This window comes from Carica papaya, chromosome 5 (assembly GCF_054855325.1).
Source record: "Carica papaya isolate Zhongbai chromosome 5, ASM5485532v1, whole genome shotgun sequence".
Classification (NCBI taxonomy): domain Eukaryota; kingdom Viridiplantae; phylum Streptophyta; class Magnoliopsida; order Brassicales; family Caricaceae; genus Carica; species Carica papaya.
Window position 1 is genome coordinate 2,140,050 of NC_142313.1, and position 22,747 is coordinate 2,162,796.

The following is a 22,747-nucleotide window of genomic DNA, read 5'->3' on the forward strand; positions in this document are numbered from 1 at the left end:
AAGCAACAATGAGATAAAAAAAGGTACTGCCAAAATACTAGAATAAATGTGCTTTCTATTAATATAATCTACCGCATGGAATGACATAAGATCCAAATATACGCAACCAAAATTTCCAAAGAAGTAATACAAGAAACCCGTAGATTCGACACCCGTGAAGGAAAAGACATGCCCTAGAACAACAAGAAATCTAAAGAGTTAATAATGCAAAGACGCAGAACCGGATCCTTAGTCTTCCTCCTCACCCTCGTTCTCAATGTTGAAGTACCGTAGTTCGTAAACATTTCTGTCTTTGTTGGAAGCAACAACGCGAAGCCAATCCCGCACATTGTGCTTCTTCAAGTACTTCTTAGTCAAGTACTTGAGGTACCTGTAACCAATATGCAAAATTTGAACATAATGAACACCATGGCTCACATTATCTCGAAGCTTATGCATAGAAAGATTGCAGCACGATAAAAATCAAACATGTACAAAGCAAATGGTTGATAACTTGAAGCGACTAGGGTGCCATTGCAATAACTCAGCAGCGGTATACCTCAATCCTACAGTACATCATTCATCAGCATCGTTAAGAATGAGATAATACATTAACCGGATAATGTACCGAACTCGTTTCTGAAGTAATAGCTGATTACTGCAAAAATGTTAGCCTATCACTTATTATATATATTGAGTTGGAAAATTAAGAACTATGCTACATAATATTGACTAATTCCCCAAAAATTTTCAACTTCTTACTGAACTAAATAACAATTATAAGCGCTTACTGACTCAAAACTCATAACTTTAATTTCATTCTCTCTTTTTTCTCCAAGAGGAAGTTTAATAATTCAAAATCTCAGAGTTTATAGAGTCCATAGCGCGTAAGTTCTTCCACTTTAAGATAAGCCAATCACTACCTCCATGTTGCCAGAATATCATATTTCAAATTTTGTTCCGAGTCCCTATTCAAAATCCAAATAAACTCATGGTTTCTAACTGAAAAGACACATTTCTCAAAATTTCATCCAATTTATCAGTCACGACTTCGAAATTATCAGGTTTTTTTCCAACTACTTTCCATTTCAGATTCAAGAAAACCCCAATTGAAAGATACAAATCAAAATACAGGATAGAGCCTTAAGCTGCTTCAAGACATTAATCCATCATATCTACTTACCTGTTATCCTAAAAAACCCCAAATGTAAACCGATGAACTGCAATCGTCTACCTCCAAGAATTAATTTAAAGTCTAAAACTACAAACCCTAAAACCAAGTTATAGTCACGAATCTTAACTTTAAGCAAATTACAGACCCTAGATGTAAAAGAAAGACAGTACCTTTTAGAGAAGGCGGACTCGGCATTGACAGTGATCTTATTCTTGTCACGGACGACGGTGACGGAATCGCCGAGAGCGCCGGTTTTCCCGCCGACCTTGATCCTCTCCTGGAGAAACTTCTCGAGAGAGGCAATCTCCATAATCTTATCCTCGACCGGCTTCCCGCAGTCGATCACGAAGGTGGCTCCCTTCTTCTTCCCCTTCGCGCCACCAGCTGCTGCTGCGCCCCGACTCATTTTGATTGATCTTGCTCTGTAAACAACTCAATCAAAAGCCCTAATATGGAGCAGAAAACAGTCTTCGTTAGCAGTCTCTTCAAATATATAAATGGTGAGAAGCGAAGTTAGTCCTAGGGTTTTGGTGGGCGTATGTTGTCTGAATGGATCGACTGAACCGAACCGGTTCGGTTCAGAAATTCGTCCGGTTTTTTTGTAATATTTAAGAAAATAAAACGAATATATTGTAGATTTGACATTTTCTTAATCACAAAATTGAAAATTAAAATATAAATGTTTTTTCTAATTCAATTGGTATTTATCATTATTAATTTATTAAAATAAATAAATATTATTATAAATTTTTAATATTTTTACTAAAAAAATTTATTATGTATTTATTTATTGGGGTTATATTAATTAAAAAAAATTAATTATTATAAACTATTTTTTATTCTAAATTATAATAACTCGCTTGTACATAACATAATTTGATAATTGTAAGTTTGTTAATATATTAATAAATTAAATATTATATCTATTAATTTAAATTTATAATGTTATAAATTATATAATAATATATTAATATGATAAATTATATGTTTTTAATAATAAATTTTATTTATTTAATAAAATTTAAATTTTAATATATAAAAATAAATAATTATGAGTTTGACTGTTACATTAGTAATAATTTTAAAAAATTTTAAAATTTAAAATTATTAATATATTAATAAATTAAATATTAAATATATTGATTTAAATATTATAAATCATATTAATAATACATTCATACGACAATCTCTATATTTTTAATAACAAATTTTATGTATTTATTAAAGTTTAAATTATAATGTCAAAAGTATTGTTAGGAACTTGTTAGTGATAATTTTTAGAAAAAAATTTTATTTAAAAAAAATTAAATTTAAATTTAGCTCAAATGTTTATTTATTTTTTTAACTTATAAATATATTTTTTCAGACCAATAATAAAAATTTAAATAAGAAAAAAAAAAAAAAGCAATTAACAGCTTTCTTGTTTCAAAATGACATCGTTTTGACACATATTTGTGTGGGGTCCAATTCTACGTCCCCCTTTCTGGCTTCCTCCCGAAGGGAAGTGAAATTACAGGAAGAAGATGGAGGAAGAGCTCTACGGAAACATACCCTGTTCCTCCCTCGCGGTGGAATCCATAATTCGTGTAGGCACGGTAATCGAACACTGAACTTTGCTTTTTAATTCTCATGAACAGAGTACCAAACGCTTCGCTGCTCTAACTTCAATTCAAAATTTCAGGCCGGTGCTATCTGGGGACTCTGCACAGGACCACGCGAGGCTCGTAGCAGGGGTTAGCTGTCTAATCATTTTTCTGCTTATTAATTCGTATTGAACCGCTTTTTCGACTTCTTTTTGGCTGTAGTTTCCGCCATAGCTGAGCTCCTTCTTATACAGGTCTAACTGGCGTCTCTCAAGCTTCCTTTGTGGTACGAGAGGAATTTTGCTTTACTGGTTACTATCAGTTTTGACTAACCACGTGTTTGCTTTTTGTAATTTACACATTGTTCCGATTTCATTTTGCAGGCCAAGTCTGTTGGCAAATTTAGCTTTCAATGCGGTAAAGTTTTTAACGCTGCCTCTGTAATTAGGGTTCTCTATATCTGCAGGAAATTTGGAGATCATTTATGACTAGCTAATGCATAGAATAGATTATTATATGAACATGGAGCTTAGTTAGTTTCCATAAACTGGAAAAAGGGTATAGAATAACGTAGGATGTTTGGATTAGTAGTAGGATTGCCTTGTTTGATGAGATAAGAGATTATTCTGATATGTAAAAGATCAGATCAGAGTTATTATTCTACCATTTTTTTAGCGGATATGTCTAGTCTAATGCTTGAAGGATTGTCATCTTCATGTTCACATCAACTTCTGATTTGCATTTCTCCTGCTGGTTTTACTTCAGGTCTTGTAGCTGGTATTTTTACCATGACTCATTGTGGGATTCAAAGATATCGAGGACGTAATGATTGGGTTAGTTGTATTATTGAGTTCCTTATTTGTTTAGGTTTCAGAATATATGCATTTGCCTGACAGTAACACAAACATAATTTTTGGAATTGTTATCTTGTTGAGGTGTTTCATTTTGAGGCAACTTTTCAGGCAAGAGAGTCTGAATAGAGTAGGAGATAGTAAAAGTACACATTGCTTATTTTTAGGTTGTGAAAAGGTAACTTTGGGGTCCAGTATGAATTGTTTGATTAATTTAGCAAGCTACATTCGACGTGGAGAAAAACCTGTAAGTTGGATGTATTGTGTCGTGGGTTCTAACACAATGCCAAGCATGCTTGTTAATTTGAAATGGTTGAAAAGATGTGTTTCAAGCTTTGCTTGGTTTACAGAAAGGGAAATAATCTGAAGGGACCCTATTTGAGAAACCTCTAGGATTTTTTTTTTCTCATCATGGGAAACCATTCCTCCAATTGAGCCAGAGAGATAAAATTTTCATAAATTTGAAAAGCACAATACTGCTTATTTTAGTTATAACTCTCAGTTTATTAGATTGGCGTGTTATAATTGAATTATCGTCGAAGCTGCTTGTCCCTGACATTAGATCTGGTTATGTTGAGCACTAGGTGGTGCCCAGATACATGATGTGTCAACGGTGAATTTTGTTTTAGGGAGTGAAAAATCCAATATGGAACACTGATTATGGAATTGAATGAGGAGTGTCTGTCATTGAATCAGGATTATAGGCCTGTTGTTATTGTAATCTTTCGCCTTTAGCTATGATTTCAACCTATGAGAATTAATTTTTGGTGAAGTGGGAGCATGATTGATATAAGCTTCTGTTGAAGATGATGTCATATTTTGCAAGACTTTCTATTATCCAGCTCAGCTAACCATGTCATGTAATGATTCTGATATGTTATATCTCTCACAATTTCTACTTGAAGAAACAGTCGTTAGTTATGTCTGGATTAAAAACTTGTAATAGTTTTACCCATATGTTTCTTTCGTCAGTAGTTGGTTAGATGTTGGTACAGTCATTTGTTGAAACAAACATACTAATGATTGAAATGATTGAAGAGAGTGCCTTGGACAACATGGAACTGTAATTGATTTGAGAGAAAATATACATGGCTAAAACGTTTGTTTTCCCTCTCCAAATAATTTACATTTGTTTTTCAAATATAGTATTTTTGTGATTGAAACACAGATTTTCCCATTTCCTTCGTTAGTTAAGCATGTTATGGTGGGAGTTGAACCTGTTCACAGCTTCCAAACTAGGCCTTAAGTCATCTGGGTATTTGCTGTCACTTAAAATCACTGCTCCATAAATTTAAAGAGATGTTGTTAGCTATGGGAGGTTGCATGCTTAGAATCTTAGAAATCTGTAAGAAAACATCTAATAGTATTGATGACAAAGCAAACAATTGTGGGATTTTCATGGATTGAAGGCGCCATTCCACGAAAAAGATACGATGTAGGAGATTGCCAACTTTGTTGCACTAAACTGACTAATAACTTTAAATGTTCTTGAGCGCCTATAATCTCCCCATTTAATTTCGTAAGATGAAGATCCAGCTCCTTATTTGTATCGCTACAAACTAAATTTACTTGCTCTCCGACATAGATTGATTGCCTTCTCAACTATTACAAGCTAACATGTCTAATTCTTCTCATTGCTCAGGTAAATGCTTTGGTTGCTGGTGCTGCAGCAGGGGCAGTTGTTGCGGCTGGGACAAGAAGCTGGACTAATGTTATTGGGACCGCAGGCCTGGTATCCGCCTTTAGCGTGGCTGCTAACTACTCCAAAACAACTTGAATACATTGCCGTGCTGGCAACAATCTCAGGTATAGTCATTGAGGAAGGAAGATGATCCTAATTTTCGTGGATGTTCTTATATCAAACACATATTGTTCTTCCCAAGAATATGTTGAAGTTATTTTCTGAGTATCATGATTTCGGCTTGAATCTCAGGTATAGTCATTGAGGAAGGAAGATGATCCTAATTTTTGTGGGTGTTCTTATATCAAACGCATATTGTTCTTCCCAAGAATATTTCAAAGTTACTTTCCGAGTATTGTGATTTCGGCTTGAATCTCAGGTATAGTCACTGAGGAAGGAAGATGATCCTAATTTTTGTGGGTGCTCTTATATCAAGCACATATATTGCCTCCTTACTCTTCTATTCTTCCCAAGAATATGTCAAAAGTTATTTTCTCGAGTATCGTGATTTTGATTCAAATCTCAGGTATAGTCATCGAGGAAGGAGGATGATCCTAATTTTCATGGGTGTTCTTATATCACCTCCTTACTCTTTTGTACTTCCCAAGAATATGTCGAAGTTATTTTTTCGAGTATCGTGATGATTTTGACTCGAATCCCTCTCTAGTCTTTACCTTTTCTTTCTTGCTAACTGTTTTCTCTCGACTCGAAGGTTGTTGGAAGGTGGGTAATTGCCTCCTTATCATTAAAAGGAGAGATTTTGAAGAATCCAAAAGGACTTAATCCTGAGATTGATTGCTTTTAATTATGCAGAAGTCATTTTGAGTTCTTTTGTTTACAGTGATAATTATGTCACACACTTGTGTTAATCAAGAATGTAATTGATGTTTAGTTCTTAATGATAGTATTAAGAAATTAAAAATAAAAAATATATTTATAAATGTAAACCAAGAAAGAAACTAATCCCTACTCACTCCCTCCATTCACCATCTAATATTTATATAGAAATAAATTAATTAAAAATATTTGTATCATTTAATTAATTCAATATTATATTTTAGGTATATTTTTATAAATAATGTATATGATGTGATTTTATTAATAAAATATATTAATTAATGTTAAAAAAATTTTAAAAGAAAATTGATTGTAGGAAGGGATAACTATCTCTTTCATGCATGCACCGCTTAGTATGTATAATCTATCTACGTCTCGGTACTTGATATATCTATGTATATACATATATGTGTATATATATATTGTATACTGTATACTTATCTATATCATGTTTTATATTATACTTATGATTGGGACGACTATTATAAAATCAGTTCTCTATTACAATATTTAATTTAATAAATTTTATTAATATATTAACAGGAATATATGAATAAATTTAATAATATTTTTAAATAAAATAAATATTTTATAATTAATTATTTTAGTTAAATATTTACAATAAATTAAAATTTTAAAATAAATTTTTTATTTATAAAAAAAATATTATTTATTAAATTACAGATAGAAAGGCATGGGCCTAATCCACACGTTTCATCTTCCTCAACCTTCGCTTTGGGCTCCTACTTTCATGAAGAAATAATCATCTCCCTCTTCTGCCTCTGCTATCCGAAAAAGTGCTTTCATATCTTCAGCTTTTATCTCTCTCCCCTCTCTCTCTCTCTCTCTCTCTCTCTCTCGAAGGCTTTCACATATTCAGCTTTTACAGAAGCTCTTCTCTCTCGCTATCTCTCTAGAAGCGGTTTCTCTTCCTTCTTCCTCTGCCGCAAATTTCAGCTCCGCGCATCTTCAAATCGTTTCTCTCTGCTTAATCAATCAAAATCATGGTAGTCGAATATCAGGAGGTATAGTACAGATATACATATACATATATATTTTTTATATTACATCTCGATCGAATTTTTTGAATATTCCCTTTCTCTTCTCTTCATTATCGCGTATCTCGCTTTCTGCTTTAACATTTCGTTAATGGAGGATTCCTACTAATTGAACTATACATATATATATATATATTCGTATTAATTTGAACTGTGCATATATATATATATATATATATCCACACACATACAAATATACAGGGATATATTAGGAATTCAAGAGGAGTACAGCTCTTTACTTGCAGATGGTTGCCTTTTTCTACTCCCAAGGCTCTTGTTTTCCTCTGCCATGGTACTCTTTAATGGATTCGTTTTAGTTATTTTAGTCTCTGTTTGGCTGTTGACTCATTGTTTGATTCATTTTTGAATTATTTGTTTTCACATTATCACATTTCAGGATACGGCATGGAATGCAGTGGTTTCATGAGAGGTAATTTAATAATATCTACTCTTCTTCTTTTTTCTTAAAAAAAAATATATATATATATATATATATATATACTCTTCTTCTCTCATACTATATTTATATGCATATACTATATATATACACACATGTATATCTAGCTTTTTCCTGGTATTTTTAAATTGTTTTGCCTTATCATCTACTTGAATCTTTTTCAAGCAATTGCTTTAATACCTTTTTAGGCAAAAAGTCTCTGTTTCATTAACTTTTCTCTCATCTTGCACACGCAGAAGAAAGTTAAGCAGTCAAATTTAATAGTAAAGTAATACAGTAGTAGTGTGGGTGTGTTGTGTGTATATATACATATATATATATGTATATATATGCGTGGAAAGCGTATCACTAATTCAACACTAAAGAAGATTTTAATGGTTTTCAACTTCTCAGTCACCTAACATGCATGATCATTAAAATTTTGTATTGGGTTGTTTTTATTTCACCCAAGTGGGTTGTTTTGACTTTCTATTCATAGAAAATAAAAAGCTATTACCCAAAGATTAACTTTTGCCAATTTCAGAACATACATACATATATATATATATATGTATATGTATATGTATATAGACACATATATTTAGATACATGAATCAACGTACTCCATATTTACCACTTGCTTTATCACATGCTTACAATACATTAAGTTGAAATTCACTTCTTCTCTTTTTTAACTGTTACTTTTTAAATTTTTTTTACCGAAATCATATGGTGTGACAGTATCTAAATATTAAAGTTAGTAATTGAAAATTAATAATCAGACAAAACAACGTAGAAGATAAAGTTGGCAAGATTTGAAAATCTGTGCCCATATTGTTATATTATAATTTACAATATATAACAGGCTTGAGATGTATCTATATATGGATGTGTGTATAGTTTGTCCTTATTATTGGAATAGTAGACCAGGGGCTGGCCATGAGGTGAGTGATCACTGATCACCGTGCATTGCATCTTTCACTCTTCGACTTTTTCATTTATGATGATGGAGTGGCATTCATGGCTTTTTGTCTGTCACCATACGTGAGCGAGCCTTCTCTCTTTTACCATGAGACGCCCATCACCCTCCAACACACCATCTTACCCAATGTAGCCTACACGCACAGACACACACAGACACACACACAGACACGCACAGACAGACACAGACACAGACACAGACACACACAGACACACACACACAGACACACACAGACACACACACAGACACACACAGACAGATATATAAACACCCATATGTAGCCTATATACACAAACAAAAATATTTATTTTAAAATCCTCCAACTTTTTTTCTAAAAGTATTGGAATTTACTTTCAGATATAAGATTGCACGAACAATAACTTTACTTTTATAAATAGGGTAATGGTGGGTTCTGATTTTCCAAATCGGTAATATAGAATTAATTAATTTGTGGGTCAACCGGATAGGTTGGTGAATTAGGTTACCCGACAATCAAATTGTTTAAACTATCACCTCCTCTCATCAATACTTAATTTTGTATTTTCTTAATTAAATAAATTATAAATAATTTGATTAAAAAATTTCGGAATTATAAAATTTTGTAATATATTTTTATTAAAAAAATTATATTATAATTAATATATATATATATATGTATCACTTAATTAATAAAATTATTTATTTGTAGAATGTGGAAGCAGGTTAGCCTCCGCGGGGTACGCTGTGTTCGGGATGGACTACGAAGGGCATGGACGGTCCAGAGGTGCTCGATGCTACATCAAAAAGTTCGATAACATCATTAACGACTGCGATAATTTTTTCAAGTCAATTTGTGGTATACGTACATATATACACACACACATGTTATATAATACGTATTTAAAATTTCACTATATATAATATAAAATATTTAGGTTGATTTTCTTAGGTACGATTAAAATTAGTGACTCCATGCGTGCAGCACAGGAAGAATACAGAGACAAAGGCAGGTTCTTGTATGGAGAGTCGATGGGAGGTGCAGTGGCCTTGTTGCTCCACAAAAAGGACCCTCGGTTCTGGAACGGCGCCGTTCTGGTCGCCCCCATGTGTAAGGTAACCTTAAAGGCCAACTCTACCTGTACATATACGTATATTTATATATATGTATTGATTTATGTAGCTAATCATTTTAATGTAGATATCAGAGAAAGTGAAGCCGCACCCAGTAGTGGTGAATATATTGACAAGAGTGGAAGAGATCATACCCAAATGGAAGATTGTCCCCACAAAGGACGTCATTGACACTGCTTTCAAAGACCCTGTTAAGCGAGAAGAGGTTTTTATCTCTGCGGTCTGCCTATATATATATATATATGTATATAGTTATATATACTAATATGGGAATATGTATATATATGTATGTATATATTTCATTTGATTTTAGTTATGTTCAATAGATAAGAAGCAACAAGTTGATATACCAAGACAAGCCAAGGCTGAAAACAGCTCTGGAAATGCTGAGGACCAGCATGAACCTAGAGGACACTTTACATGAGGTAATCATAATACTATCTTACAGTACAGTTATATTTGTTTTTTTATATATATAATATTATAAAGAATCAATATTATACAAAACATTATTCGTAATAATAAGTATAGAATTATGATAGAGGTACATATATATATATATACATATCTAATATGTATTGCTGATGAACAGGTGAGAATGCCATTCTTTGTGTTGCACGGAGAAGCAGATTCAATAACAGAACCAGAGGTAAGCAAGGCGTTGTACCAGAAAGCCAGTAGTGAAGACAAGAGTATCAAACTATATCCCGGGATGTGGCACGGTCTCACCTCTGGCGAACCGGATTATAACATCGAAATCGTTTTTGCCGATATCATTGCCTGGCTTGACCGTCACATTGTCACTGCTACTACTATTAATTCGACTACAGAAGTAGCAGTCGGACCCATGGACAATATTGATCGTAACGATAATATTATTCAAATCGATCATTGTGATGAAATTACAAAATCTACGGATCATCGAGGAAATCACGACTCTCGTGGCAGATTTCGATTGTGCGGATGGAAGAAAGGTTCTCGTGTTCGATTTTTTCATCAATCTGCAATGTAAGAATGTATAAGATCGTGTAATTATCAAATCGAAACAATTATATCTTTCTAAGACGTATTGAATATTTGAATTATTAGTAAATTATTATATATATTTATATTAAATAACTAAAATTTAATATTAAATGAGAAATAAACAACCAAATTAGATGTTGTCGTATTTTTAATTTAATTTTCATAAAATAATTTAATTGAAAATAGATTTAAAAAAGCATTTATAATTAACATGATAATAAATAATATTCAATATCTATAAAAAGAATAAATATTGAAAATCATTACATGGCCCAGAGTACGGAGGTCTATAAATTAAATGGGCCCGTTCTTCTTTCGTGCTTTTAAACAGTCCGCAGACCCAAGAAAATACACCCTCGGCGCTCTCAGTAATCTGCACCGTCTCGAACTCCTCCGTGCTTAAACCCTAACTCTGTATTTCTCTGAGCCCTTCCTCTTGTCTATTCATTTTTCAAATTCCATTACACATTTTCTCTATCTGAACCCTATATCCTCTCAATCTGCAGGTTTGCCTGAAATAAATCCTACATTCGGTCGCCATGAGGTATGCTCTCCCTCTCTCTCTCTCTCTCTCTAAGCCATTTTCTCATTTCGCAGCTGGCTAGGGCTTGTTGTCTAGCGAATCACTTGGTCATTGAGTTGCGTAAGCGCGATTTAACGTTCTGTTTCTCTTTCTCTTTCCTTTTCGTGAGTACAACCGTGTATGTAGGTAGACATTAGCAACTTTCTGTAATGGCGTTTTCTGCAATTGAAGTACATAATTCATGAAGTTATGCCGTCAATTACGAAACGTCTTAAATGTTTAAGGTTTTTAAGACTTTAATTACCTTGAAATCATATGTATTGCTGACTTTGTTTACGACAATACTTATTTGTTGCTGGTTACAGTCTATTGGTTAGTAATCTCAAAGGAAGGCATACAGTCGTTTTTGTTGAGTCTTATCAATGAACTACGTCTCTGAAATCATAGTATTAAATATTCGTTAAGTAAAGATGTCAGAGAGCCCTGTTTGTTGAGTCTTATGAGTAAACTTCTATGGAAAAACCATGACTGATAGATCTCAACTCTTTTCCCTTGGTTTTTTGTTTTTCATCTCTTTTGCAGTAAGCCAATGGATGAAGATACCACTGTAAGTCATCTTACTTCTCTACCAGTATGCTTGCAAACTACTCTATTGACATGATCAGAAGGCACAATTTCACACTTGGTCCTTTATGACAAATATCCCCTCCCCTCCCGATACACAAACACATTTATGGTTGTTATTACAAGTCTGCAACTAAGGCTTTTGGAATAAATGTTAAATTTGTGTGGAATTCTTTTATCATCCAGTTTAACTAAAAGACGGTAAGAGTACTGCTTAAAATAATAAAAATTGAGTTCACATGAAACTTGTATTAAATTGGAGCGACGTATTCTAAATTTTTTTCAATTTTGATTGGATTTGAAAGATAATATTCCAATTCTATATGAAATTCAATATATACTCAATTTTCTTTTCAATCTTAGTACAAATTTCACCTTTTAATTAAACTAAGCATGAATTTGCAAAGGAATTCCACATTATTTCTGAATTTGTTCTGGATGTAGCCTAAAAGCGCCTGTTGATGGATTGATTTCGTGGACATTCCCCTTTTATGTTTCTAGTAACCCAGTCCCTATCTTCTAAATCCCAATTACACTGTGCTGTTTGTTTGACTTTGGTTATTATTAGTCATTATGTTATGTAAAATTGTTAAGTAATGTGCTGACCTAATCAGTCATCAGTACAATCTGCATTGAATTAAATCTCAGTTTTCTTAAATATTGCAGCATTATCCTTGTATCATTTTGTTTTGTAGGTTTTTTGACTGGATGCAGTTTGTATACAGAATTTGAAGTTTGTAGTGCTTAACTGTAGCTTTCATGACAGGGGAAGAATGAGGAAGAGGAATTCAACACCGGGCCACTCTCAGTTCTCATGATGAGTGTCAAAAACAACACCCAGGTATTTGTTATTTTAATAACCACTGGTGGGATATTATTGTCTTTCACTTTCGAATTTTGATAGAGTGGTCCAATTGAAGTACTGGCTTGATTGGATGTTTGGAAAAATCCCAAACCCAGTCATGGGTGGTTTAATGGTTAATCAGGCTGTAGTTTACCTTCTAAAGTGAATTCTGTGCCCAGATTAACTTTTCTACTGGGCATGAGGACATATTATAAATCAAATATTGTTTTTGCATCCGAGCATGGCTAGTAAATATTGTAGATGTTGCTCCTGCCTAGCCCAATTCTAGAAATTCCTGAAGAGCTCCTTTCTTTCAGTACTCTTTGCCTGGAGTTTTCTGTTTCTGATGATCATAAATTGAATTGTTGAGTGATCATGGATTTCAGGTTTTGATGATGGATTTGTGATTTTATATGTTGAAATTTTAGGTGTTAATTAACTGCCGAAACAATAAGAAGCTTCTTGGGCGGGTGAGGGCATTTGATCGTCACTGCAACATGGTTCTTGAGAATGTCAGAGAGATGTGGACTGAGGTCAGTGATTCACATCTGGGGAATCTTTCTTTGTTCCTTCATCTCTTGAGATAGTATTTGCCAAAAAATGCTTCATCTAAATTTATATATATATATATATGTATTGCTTTCACTTGCTTCAGGTGCCAAAAACTGGAAAAGGAAAGAAGAAAGCTCTTCCCGTTAACAAAGACAGGTTCATCAGTAAGATGTTTCTCCGAGGAGACTCAGTTATCATTGTCCTGAGAAATCCAAAATGAGATATAGAAGTTTCTTCCGTCTGCACTAGGTCAGACACCGCGATGACTAATATGACCTTTGTTTTAAAGAAGCAAGAACAAGAAACTCGTACGCCCTATGTGCGATTTTACTTGAACCTATTCTAATACTCAAACAAAACCTCTAGTTTTTCTAAATTCTAGATGGATTGCTCATGTAGTAAAGTTATTTTTCTTTTCAAAATTAGTATATTAACCGTGATATTTACGGTGGGATCGTGTTGTCAAGCTGGGTTGGACGAACCAATTTTGCACGAAATGTGCCTTCTTGCCCTGTGGAATAGCTCTCTTTTGGCAACATTAGACCAACCCGATGAGCCTGCGGGTACGTGGAGACAAAATATAACATAAAATTATGCGTGCCTTACAGAATAGGAAACTATTGTACTCCAGAAAGCCAATAAATCAGATTGTTGGTTGGTTGTCTACCCCTTAAGATTTGGAATTGTCTACAGGTTTAATTCCAAAGTCGGCAAGGTGTGAATCTGTGGCCGTCTTTCAAGTTGTCGTGCAAGAACTGACGCAACATGTGAATTCGGCGGGTATGCCTTAAAACATACCTTACGCTCTTTCCGTGACAAGCGGATTTGAATTTGATCATTCAGCATGCATGATTTTTTTTTTTTTTGTTATAAAGAAAAAAATTAGCACCGTTATTCTGAGATTATATTTGGAACTTGATGTAATTATGAAAAAATATGAATTTTATTAAAAATGATGAAATTAAATTTTTACAAAATTTCACGGGAAATTGAGAAAGTTAGTTTTTACCATTTTTAAATTGATTTTTATTATTCTTTTAATTTTTCTTATATAAAACTTATAAATTTTTCTTAAATGTAACTTTTTTTTAGGAGAAATTAAGAAATTAAACTGAGTGCTAATCCGTTCTATCTATCTGAATTTAAAAAAAAAAAAAATTAATTTGTACTGAATGTTTCTTTTTACTAAATGCGTAACACAATTTAGTTTTAATTTTACTAAATTAAACATTACAAGTTAGATATTGTTATATTGTCTAAGTATGCTTTTACAGTTCTAATACAGTTATTAGTATATAAGTAATTTTTAAGGAGATGTTACAGTAAAATCATATTGCTGATACAAAACTTTATGTTAATGGTGCTTGAAGAATTTACTTTGTCATTAAAGATGTGATGAGGCATTTGGGTATAAATAACTATCTTTCTTTGTCCAAAAGATTCTCAATACTCGGGAAAGAATAAACAAAAATGTACAAAACCACATTAAAAATAGTAAATATATATGGGGTAAGGTGTTATTTCTGGGCTTGCCCCCCAGTTTACTGTCTTCTAAAGTCGAAGATAAACAACAACAAAACAAAGAACCAATTAAAAAACAAAATTAAGTATGCAATAAATTTGTTTTTTTTTTCCCAAAAAAAAAAAAAAAGATAACCCAAAACCTACTCCAAAGAGATTAGACAACCTTCAGTTTCTCTGCACTATTCCTGCACCTGTAGATTAAAATTTTGATCTCGGTCTTAAATAAAATCTCTTTGTTCCTGCACTTTTCCTCCTCCCTTTACTTGCTTACGAGCCTATAGGTATTATACTCATGTTTAAGATGTTGTCAGAGTACTGGCAGCGGCTTCTTTTCGGTCACCGAATATGCGTTGCCGGAAATCTTTCACCATTTGAGGGAGACCTTTCCGGAGAGACACCTTTGGTTCCCAACCCAGAAGCTCCTTAGCCTTTGTGATGTCAGGCTTCCTCTTGTGCGGGTCATCTTCTGTGTTCGGCCTGAACTCTATTCTTGCATTTGGATCAATTGTTTCTTGAACCACCTGTACCGACACATTTTTGTTTAACAAATCAGACAGAAAAAGTTACTCTAGCAATCGATCCTAGCATTCTGACACAAACCGAGTTTGGGGGACTAGATCGATCAACTTGGCATTTGCACGTAACAGAAATGGTACTGGATTGAATCTGATAAATTGTGAAATAATTTACTCTAGCAAATTACTCTAAAAGTTGATAGGAAAGAGTTGAATCTATTGTTTATACATTAATAAAGCTTCTCCTATTTCATAATTTTATTACTAAAGTTGAGTAATTTAACTATCATGCTCACTCATATGAAGCAGGAATGTAATCTTATTCATATTCTGTACACTGGGTAAACCTGGGGCTTTCTCCCCACCCCCAAACCAAAAGGAAAAAAAGAAAACCCAGAGCTAGGGAAAACCTATTAGTATCTTTTAATCTGACAATGAAAAGAGCAAAAATTCAGTTTATGGTGCTGTCCAGGAAAGTAATATACTCACCTTAGCAAGCTCAAGCATGGTGAATTCACCAGGATTTCCGAGATTGAATGGCCCGACATGCTCCCCTTCCATAAGGCGCATTAAGCCCTCCACCTGTTCCAACATGCATAAAATGTATTTAGCAAATGTAACAATTAAATACTACTTATAAGACTACCTGAAGATACCAAGCTCGTTCTCGGTACCCCCTCTAAACAGTTATTCTATGCAAAAACTTCTATCATACAAGACTAGGTTTTGAAATTAGTAAAAACTTCTATCATACAAGAATAAGTGTTGACATTAGTTCTACGCATAATTTTTTTTTTACAATAAAACAGTTCTATCCTTGAATTAGGAAATACATATAACACCAGCCAATTTAAAAATTGGACTCACCACTGAACTAAGTCTCTGGTGCATCACGAACAATTTGCTCAACAAATTTAAACAAACCATATTTACTACTTATAGATTAAAGGGTCACCAAGGACCCACACTCATTTATTCATGTACTGCCATGTTTAATTGTTTGGAAGAAGAGTAGGCAGTGCATTTGGAGCAGAATTGATACCAGAGTACTGACAGTACGGCAAAGGTAATAAAGGTGGTTGGCCCAATGAGGTCCTAGTTTGGTTATGATCACATGACAGGTGTTTCTTGAGTGAAACAAAATGTTGCCCCAGAAAAACTTGGATGTGCCCAATTTGGGTCACCTCACCCACTGCCGTTGCTGGTCAGAGATTTTAATATCAAACCTAAAGATAATCACATAAAGTATAATACTAGGAGTTTTATTATCGTATCTTGAAGGCACCATGTCTTCGGGTAATCTTCTAGTATTTCATAGTAATTCAGACAGTTCATATTGTAATTCAAGTAATTTTCTAGTACTTTGTATAGTGTTTCGTATATGAACTTACTAAATTACAGTAAAATGTTAGACAGTTTTTTTAGGAGATGCCATGCTTGTAACTTATAAGGCATTATAGATTTTCAAGAAGACTTCTTGGACCTGATTTTGGTATGCTTGTGACTTATGAGTGGAATAGTATATTTGGCTTAAAGCCAATTCAAGTACACATTTCGACTTCGATTGAGTATAAAGGAGAGGATCTGTCAATTTGCCAAGGGATTAAGATTTCCAAGAGGGTGTTCCCTAGACTTCAGAGGGGAAAGAGCATGAGTGAGATTTCCCATATATCCCCCAACTGGGTCAATTATGCATGTTTATGCCAAGTAAATTCTCGAGTTTTGTTTCTTAATTTTCAAGTTCGTTTTTAAGTTCTGTCAAACTTTATGAAAATTTGAAAAGCATTTGCTCAATTCACACAGATAGTTCTGAGTATGTATATATGAACTTGCACACAAGCAGACAACATGAAAAATACAAAATTCAGTCGTTATTTTTTTAAAAGGAAAAATTACCCTGCATTAAAAGAAGAAGAAGAAGAAACAGTAGTTCTTACCAGATCAGAAACGTACTGGAAACTTCTTGTTTGCTTGCCGTCACCATAAACAGTTAAGGGTTCCTTCCTTAATGCCTGGCATTGTTGCAGTTATGGTTAATAAGTAATTAATTAAGTAATTAATCAATTATTAAACCCCTTAAACAAATTTATTAGATATTAAATAATCACATCCTACCGTCATACCAGATCGATATTTACATACCTGAGCAACAAAATTGCTAACAACACGACCATCATCTATGCACATTCTGGGCCCGTAAGTGTTGAAAATTCTTGCAATTCTTACCTGTAAAACAAGTATTAATTAAAAAAGAATTAGCAGTTTAGCTCCAAAAAGAACACTCTGTATTACTTGTATACAGAGGTAAATAATTATATCACAATACTTTATGCAATACTAAAGCACTATAAAATTTTTTTTAATTAAAAATTCGTATATTTTATTTATTAAATTATGTATAAAAATTAATTATGATCCAATGAATAATTAAAAAATTAAAATACTAATTAATAAATTTGCCTTTATTAAAAGTGAAAAATCATAAGAGGAAGAAAAAGGTGGCAACCAACCTCGACTTCGGCTCCTCTGTGGTAGTCCATGGTCAGAGTTTCTGCTGTTCGCTTTCCCTCGTCGTAACAACTGCGGACACCTGTCAACCAAAACACCAGCCATACTTTTTATTTGTTATAATTAATTAAATACATTATTAATCTCGCATTAATTATAATTATAAGTTAATTAATTAAACACAAACTCCGCCGGATACAAAAATTCAAATCCCCAAATTTTACCAACACATGTTCGCCAGCCAGCCAGCCAGCCACCCACACAGCCGAAAGTACTTGACTTTTCTTTAAATCGGAAACAATTTTTGACCGAATTTAAAGAAAATGAAAATCGTTTCAACTGGGTTTTTTATCGATTGCGCGGCGTGTCGTTCTGGGATGAAGACTGAGGATTGAAAACCCCAGCTGGAACCCTCTGAGATTCAGGGACCTGTAACCACCGGTTACAGATCTTTAAAAACTCAAGACCCACCGTTTGCAACAGACACGAGGGTCTCGAGATTCCGGTGACCGGAATTTCAGGAAGAATAGTGATAGTAATTCGTATAAGATAAAATATATATATAATAATATAATAATGGGGAGGAGAAAGAATGAGAAAGTACCGATGGGATTAACGTTGCCCCAGTAAGTCTCCACCTGAGGATGTTGCAGAGGATCACCGTACACCTCACTGGTGCTGGTCAGCAAAAACCTTGCTCCAACTCTCTTTGCCAGACCAAGCATGTTCAGTGTCCCAACCACATTCGTCTTGTACCCATCACAGACACAGTCAAGGAAAATTCATTTTGAAAAAGGAAACCCAGAAATGAAAAACGAATTAACACACGAAATCGAAACAAGTTTGTTTGATTCAGAGAAAAAGAAACGCCAAAAGGATATAATCGTCTTGACTGGGTTGAACTTGTAATGAACAGGAGAAGCAGGGCAAGCGAGATGGTAGATCTGGTCAACCTCCAGGAGGAGCGGCTCAACGACGTCGTGTCGGATGAGCTCGAAATTCGGGTTACCGAAATGGTGCACCACGTTCTCTTTCCTCCCCGTGAAGAAATTATCCACCACTATCACACTGTCGCCTCTCTCGATCAGACGGTCCACAAGGTGAGATCCTACGAATCCGGCCCCTCCCGTCACCACAATCCTCAATCCCTTCCGTTTCAGCCCCAGCGGTACCTTACCGCCGGCTGACCCGAACCCGACCCGGTTAACATACTCGTAACTTGTCTTTCTCTGAACCGGAACGCTCAGGGGGAAATCGGACCCTAAGATCGGGTCACGGTAGCTCTGCGTGTACGTCGCCGGACGGGTGTAGGGAAAAACGGTGAACACCAAGGTGGCCACCGCAATGCCTACGAGCACGAACACGAGTCTCTGTTCTCGGAGCACGTAGCGAATCGGTCGCATCATCTCGAACCATGGCTTGATCGGTTTCGGCGAGTAGGCATCGGCGGCCGGGTGATCAGTCTCATGACGCCTGTAAATCAGCTCTGATCCCATTCTCCTCTCCCCTTCTCTTCTCTGCTCAATTCAAATTCAAAACCGGAAGTAAATTTTCAGATCGATTACAGACACAATGTATATCATGCGTTTTCTTCGTCGGGTAAAATGGCCGGAGACTCGCTGGGGAGCTGAAAATTTGCGGGTTCTCTGGAAACGCCTCTTGGGGTTTTTGGGACTTGGAAAGCGCAGTGAGATTAAATAAGAATTAGGAGTTGGGTGTTATTACAGAAATGCCATCGTCTTTTTTCTTCAAAATAGAATAATTTTTTTTTAATTAAACTAAAATGGTTGTCTTAATTAGGTAGAGTTTAGGAATTAATTTTAGGTTAATAAAATTAATTATTCATTAATTAAAGTTGTTTGAATTTTTGTTACTTTTTCTAAATTTTTAATTAATTATTTAATAATTATTATTAAAAAATCTAATTTATCAATTAAAGGTGTTTGGTATTTTTGTGTAAGACATTAATTCCCGAATTTATTATATATATATATATATATTTACATATAAATTACAAGAGAATGTTACACTAAATCCAAATTCAGAATATTTATATACTAAAATAAATATCTTCCCCGTTTGTTTTAATTTTATGATTAATTACTATTTTAATTTTAATTATATATTATGGTCCAAATTAATTCAGTTTTATTTGTTTTAATTAACTTCTTAAACAAACCCATCTTTAGTTCAGACAATATTTAGTCCATAAATATTTCCAAATATTAATTCGTTAAATTTAATTTAATTTTTTTTAGTTTTAACAAAAATATTTTTTTGTTTTTTTTCAAATACTAATCACATCGAATTCTACAATTAACTAAATTAATTACTGTTAATTTTTTTCCTGTTAAAAATAATTATTGTGGGGTAGAAATTAATAAATTAAATTAAATTTAATTATGTTTAAATATTTGTAGAAGGAGGGGTATTTTTGTAATTACAGTACAAGTTAACTAAGCTGTCCCAATTCTAGGAGTAGAAGAAAACGCCCAGAGGAGGAAAAGTCAATAAAAACGCCTAATCCTACTCTTTAAACACCATTTCGTGCAACTGAAAGTCACTGAAAAAAAGCCTTATTTGGACCGTTATTTTTATTTATTTATTTATTTATTTATTAAGAAAATTAATATTTTATATATTATTATAATTATATATATGTGTGTGTATATATATATATATATATATATTGGGTGCTTTTTTTTTTTTAATACTTTCAATTGACTCATTATTTTAAAAATTGAGACCACTTTACGTGTGCATGAAAAGGGGGAGTGATCCTGTTTGATGAACAATGAACTTGGATCTTTATTTATTTATTTATTCACTTTATATGATTACAAACAAAAAAAAAATTGTTTAATTTCAATTTTGAGGAGAGAGAAATCTTTAAGTTATTTGAGAATTTAAATTTAGTAAAAATTATAAGTTTTTTGTAAAAGTAATTCTTAAAAATTTAACGTTGTAAATTTATGATGTTAAATTGTTTATTACTAAAAATTTATGAGTTTTTACATATCTATCAGGGTGAGTACAATCATGTTAGTAGGTAATTCATGTAAAGACTCAAAATCGTAAGGAAATGAATATATATTGTAATAGGAGAAATAAATAAGAGTTTAGGGTTTATATTTCTTACATTATAAATTGAGATGTCCAATAAGACTACAAAAATATTCTTTTAAAAAAGTTTCAATAACGAAATAAATAAAAAAAACACGCATTTAAAAATTCGATAGAGTTAATCTCCGCTGGGCAACTCTAATGGGATGCGAGAGACAACTTTTATTCGGAATCTTCTTACTGTTCAAGATTTTGATATTGGTCTTCTTGATCTGAAATTATTAAATGAGAGGAATGAACTACATTAGCTAGTAAAAATATCACACTTAACATCAATATGGAAAATCAAATATTGATAAAAATCGTAAAATAACTAATAGAACTATTAATCTATTTTCAAATAAATTTATTTAATATAAAAGCCATTTCCATATTTACCCTTATGAGTTTTCAAAATCGACTTATGAAGACAATAACCAAGATAACACTTTATGACACATTTTAATGAACAATAACAGCAAACTTACTTTCTTACCTGTTTACCCGTTCCTCTGGGAGGCCATAAAGATCCCTCTACACGTGGACCCAATATTTAATTTATCAATTTACCCGATCATCCTCATACCCCGTCCGGTAATAAACGCCAAACATACCACGCCTCAATACCCCGTTCGGTATGAAGGTGAACTTATACCTCCCAACTCCTTCTGGTATGGGACTTCTCAACCCCGTTCGACTGAGATAATATCCACGGTGGCAACACCCTGCTTGAACCCTAAAATTGGCCGAAATGAGTTCTGGATACCGATTTTGGATTTCTATGGTATTTTTAGGTACGTGACAAGTGTTTTGGATTCTGCAAAAAAAATTTAAAAAATTCGGTACCTGTTAGGAAGCGTAGTAAACAATGCGACGTACCAAAACACCAATTTGGATAAAGATCTCTCACCATATTCTCCGTTACGGTAAATTGGGGCTTAATAATCGATAATTGTGTATTTTTATAAAAAAATTAGAGAACTCTAAAAATAATTACAGGTCACTAGAGGAGGCATAATTAGTTAGTTCACCATTGTTCTGATTTTCTATTTATTTTCTTGTACTGCTTTGTTTGCTTGTTATTATACGGTACGTGTTCTAAACTTATATTTTCTATAGCCTTATCGATTTATCTGGTTTATTTAGCTATATACTATCAGCATTAGTATAATTTTATATGATCTGTGAATATAAAACGAGCTATTGGTATTGTGTGGTTAATTATTATATTGATAGAAACCTATATGTGAAAGATTTATTTGGTACCCTAGAAATGGCGGACAGGCCCGATATATAGAGAACTCTACTATGAACGTTACTTCAGTCGGATGAGACTGGAAAGTCTCTTACCAGTAAGGTTTAAGAAATATGGTTCACCCTCATACCGGATGAGGTATCGAGTTGGTGGAATGTTTGGGTGTCCATTACCGAATGAAGTATGGAGACGACTGATTAATTGTTTAATTAGATATTGGGTTCACAAGTAGGAGAATATCCCTATGGATCTTCAGGGGTATCAATACAGGGGTAAAAATGAAAAGTAAACGTCTCTTATCATCATATATGTGAAAATAAAAAGGGTATGAATATGAGTTTTCATAGATTACTTTTGAAAAACTTGTTATGTAAATATGTAAATGACTTCCCTTATATTAAATAAATTTACATTAAATTAAGGGTTCTATTAGTTATTTTTTCAATTTTTTTACCAATTTTTAATTTTTCCTATCTGTGATTACTATGATATTCTTACTGGATTAGTGTAGTTCACCCATTCATTAACTATTTCAAATCAAGATGACCAAAATTTAGATCTCGATCAGCACGAGGGTTGTGAG

The 22,747-nt window shown here is 33.4% G+C and overlaps 5 protein-coding genes across 11 annotated transcripts; 3 read left to right on the top strand and 2 right to left on the bottom strand.

Annotated features, from left to right (window-relative positions):
* Nucleotides 1–35: 35 nt before the first annotated feature.
* LOC110821314 (large ribosomal subunit protein eL22z-like) lies at nt 36–1,650 on the bottom strand. The gene is made up of 2 exons (XM_022051109.2): nt 1,324–1,650; nt 36–370 (listed from the first exon to the last, which is right to left on the bottom strand). Exons 1-2 carry the CDS (start codon nt 1,557–1,559, stop codon nt 229–231), a joined length of 378 nt encoding a protein of 125 aa, XP_021906801.2. The 5' UTR covers nt 1,560–1,650; the 3' UTR covers nt 36–228.
* Nucleotides 1,651–2,596: 946 nt separating this feature from the next.
* ATOEP16-4 (Mitochondrial import inner membrane translocase subunit Tim17/Tim22/Tim23 family protein) lies at nt 2,597–6,057 on the top strand. Its single transcript, XM_022051421.2, has 7 exons — nt 2,597–2,748; nt 2,835–2,886; nt 2,991–3,022; nt 3,120–3,153; nt 3,502–3,569; nt 5,230–5,393; nt 5,521–6,057. Exons 1-6 carry the CDS (start codon nt 2,677–2,679, stop codon nt 5,362–5,364), a joined length of 393 nt encoding a protein of 130 aa, XP_021907113.1. The 5' UTR covers nt 2,597–2,676; the 3' UTR covers nt 5,365–5,393; nt 5,521–6,057.
* An 849-nt stretch (nt 6,058–6,906) lies between these two features.
* On the top strand, nt 6,907–10,784 carry LOC110821220 (alpha/beta-Hydrolases superfamily protein). 5 transcript variants are annotated; one of them, XM_022050973.2, is made up of 8 exons: nt 6,907–7,130; nt 7,365–7,455; nt 7,561–7,593; nt 9,270–9,416; nt 9,543–9,673; nt 9,759–9,896; nt 10,018–10,116; nt 10,284–10,784. In XM_022050973.2, exons 1-8 carry the CDS (start codon nt 7,110–7,112, stop codon nt 10,701–10,703), a joined length of 1,080 nt encoding a protein of 359 aa, XP_021906665.1. In that variant the 5' UTR covers nt 6,907–7,109; the 3' UTR covers nt 10,704–10,784. The 5 variants fall into 5 exon arrangements, with proteins under 5 accessions (XP_021906665.1, XP_088075931.1, XP_088075932.1 ...); XM_088219805.1 differs by having other exon boundaries at nt 6,965–7,130; nt 9,510–9,673; XM_088219806.1 differs by having other exon boundaries at nt 6,991–7,130; nt 9,283–9,416; nt 9,510–9,673.
* Nucleotides 10,785–10,987: 203 nt separating this feature from the next.
* LOC110821522 (Small nuclear ribonucleoprotein family protein) lies at nt 10,988–13,726 on the top strand. 3 transcript variants are annotated; one of them, XM_022051387.2, is made up of 6 exons: nt 10,988–11,131; nt 11,224–11,261; nt 11,823–11,847; nt 12,631–12,705; nt 13,137–13,241; nt 13,364–13,726. In XM_022051387.2, the coding sequence occupies exons 2-6, from the start codon at nt 11,257–11,259 to the stop codon at nt 13,478–13,480; spliced, it is 327 nt and encodes a 108-aa protein (XP_021907079.1). In that variant the 5' UTR covers nt 10,988–11,131; nt 11,224–11,256; the 3' UTR covers nt 13,481–13,726. The 3 variants fall into 3 exon arrangements, with proteins under 3 accessions (XP_021907079.1, XP_021907080.1, XP_088076305.1); XM_022051388.2 differs by having other exon boundaries at nt 11,094–11,112; XM_088220179.1 differs by having other exon boundaries at nt 11,121–11,261.
* A 1,007-nt stretch (nt 13,727–14,733) lies between these two features.
* Nucleotides 14,734–19,483, bottom strand: UXS4 (UDP-xylose synthase 4). Its single transcript, XM_088219710.1, has 7 exons — nt 18,688–19,483; nt 18,412–18,558; nt 17,810–17,889; nt 17,442–17,525; nt 17,237–17,311; nt 15,789–15,881; nt 14,734–15,305 (listed from the first exon to the last, which is right to left on the bottom strand). The coding sequence occupies exons 1-7, from the start codon at nt 19,301–19,303 to the stop codon at nt 15,081–15,083; spliced, it is 1,320 nt and encodes a 439-aa protein (XP_088075836.1). The 5' UTR covers nt 19,304–19,483; the 3' UTR covers nt 14,734–15,080.
* Between the last annotated feature and the right edge of the window lie 3,264 nt (nt 19,484–22,747).

Bases quoted from the DNA above. Each gene is read 5' to 3' on its own strand.
- LOC110821314 (XM_022051109.2), bottom strand. From the start codon at position 1,559: ATGAGTCGGGGCGCAGCAGCAGCTGGTGGCGCGAAGGGGAAGAAGAAG. The intron at 371-1,323 runs GTACTGTCTTTC...TATTGGTTACAG, and splicing joins GAGTCCGCCTTCTCTAAAAG to GTACCTCAAGTACTTGACTA.
- ATOEP16-4 (XM_022051421.2), top strand. From the start codon at position 2,677: ATGGAGGAAGAGCTCTACGGAAACATACCCTGTTCCTCCCTCGCGGTG. The intron at 3,154-3,501 runs GTAAAGTTTTTA...GTTTTACTTCAG, and splicing joins CAAATTTAGCTTTCAATGCG to GTCTTGTAGCTGGTATTTTT. The intron at 3,570-5,229 runs GTTAGTTGTATT...CTCATTGCTCAG, and splicing joins ATCGAGGACGTAATGATTGG to GTAAATGCTTTGGTTGCTGG.
- LOC110821220 (XM_088219805.1), top strand. From the start codon at position 7,110: ATGGTAGTCGAATATCAGGAG. The intron at 7,131-7,364 runs GTATAGTACAGA...ACAAATATACAG, and splicing joins TGGTAGTCGAATATCAGGAG to GGATATATTAGGAATTCAAG. The intron at 10,117-10,283 runs GTAATCATAATA...GCTGATGAACAG, and splicing joins TAGAGGACACTTTACATGAG to GTGAGAATGCCATTCTTTGT.
- LOC110821522 (XM_022051387.2), top strand. The intron at 12,706-13,136 runs GTATTTGTTATT...TTGAAATTTTAG, and splicing joins GTGTCAAAAACAACACCCAG to GTGTTAATTAACTGCCGAAA. The intron at 13,242-13,363 runs GTCAGTGATTCA...CACTTGCTTCAG, and splicing joins TCAGAGAGATGTGGACTGAG to GTGCCAAAAACTGGAAAAGG.
- UXS4 (XM_088219710.1), bottom strand. From the start codon at position 19,303: ATGGGATCAGAGCTGATTTACAGGCGTCATGAGACTGATCACCCGGCC. The intron at 17,890-18,411 runs GTACTTTCTCAT...TTTGGTTGACAG, and splicing joins GGGCAACGTTAATCCCATCG to GTGTCCGCAGTTGTTACGAC. The intron at 15,306-15,788 runs GTGAGTATATTA...GTGTCGGTACAG, and splicing joins CCATGCTTGAGCTTGCTAAG to GTGGTTCAAGAAACAATTGA.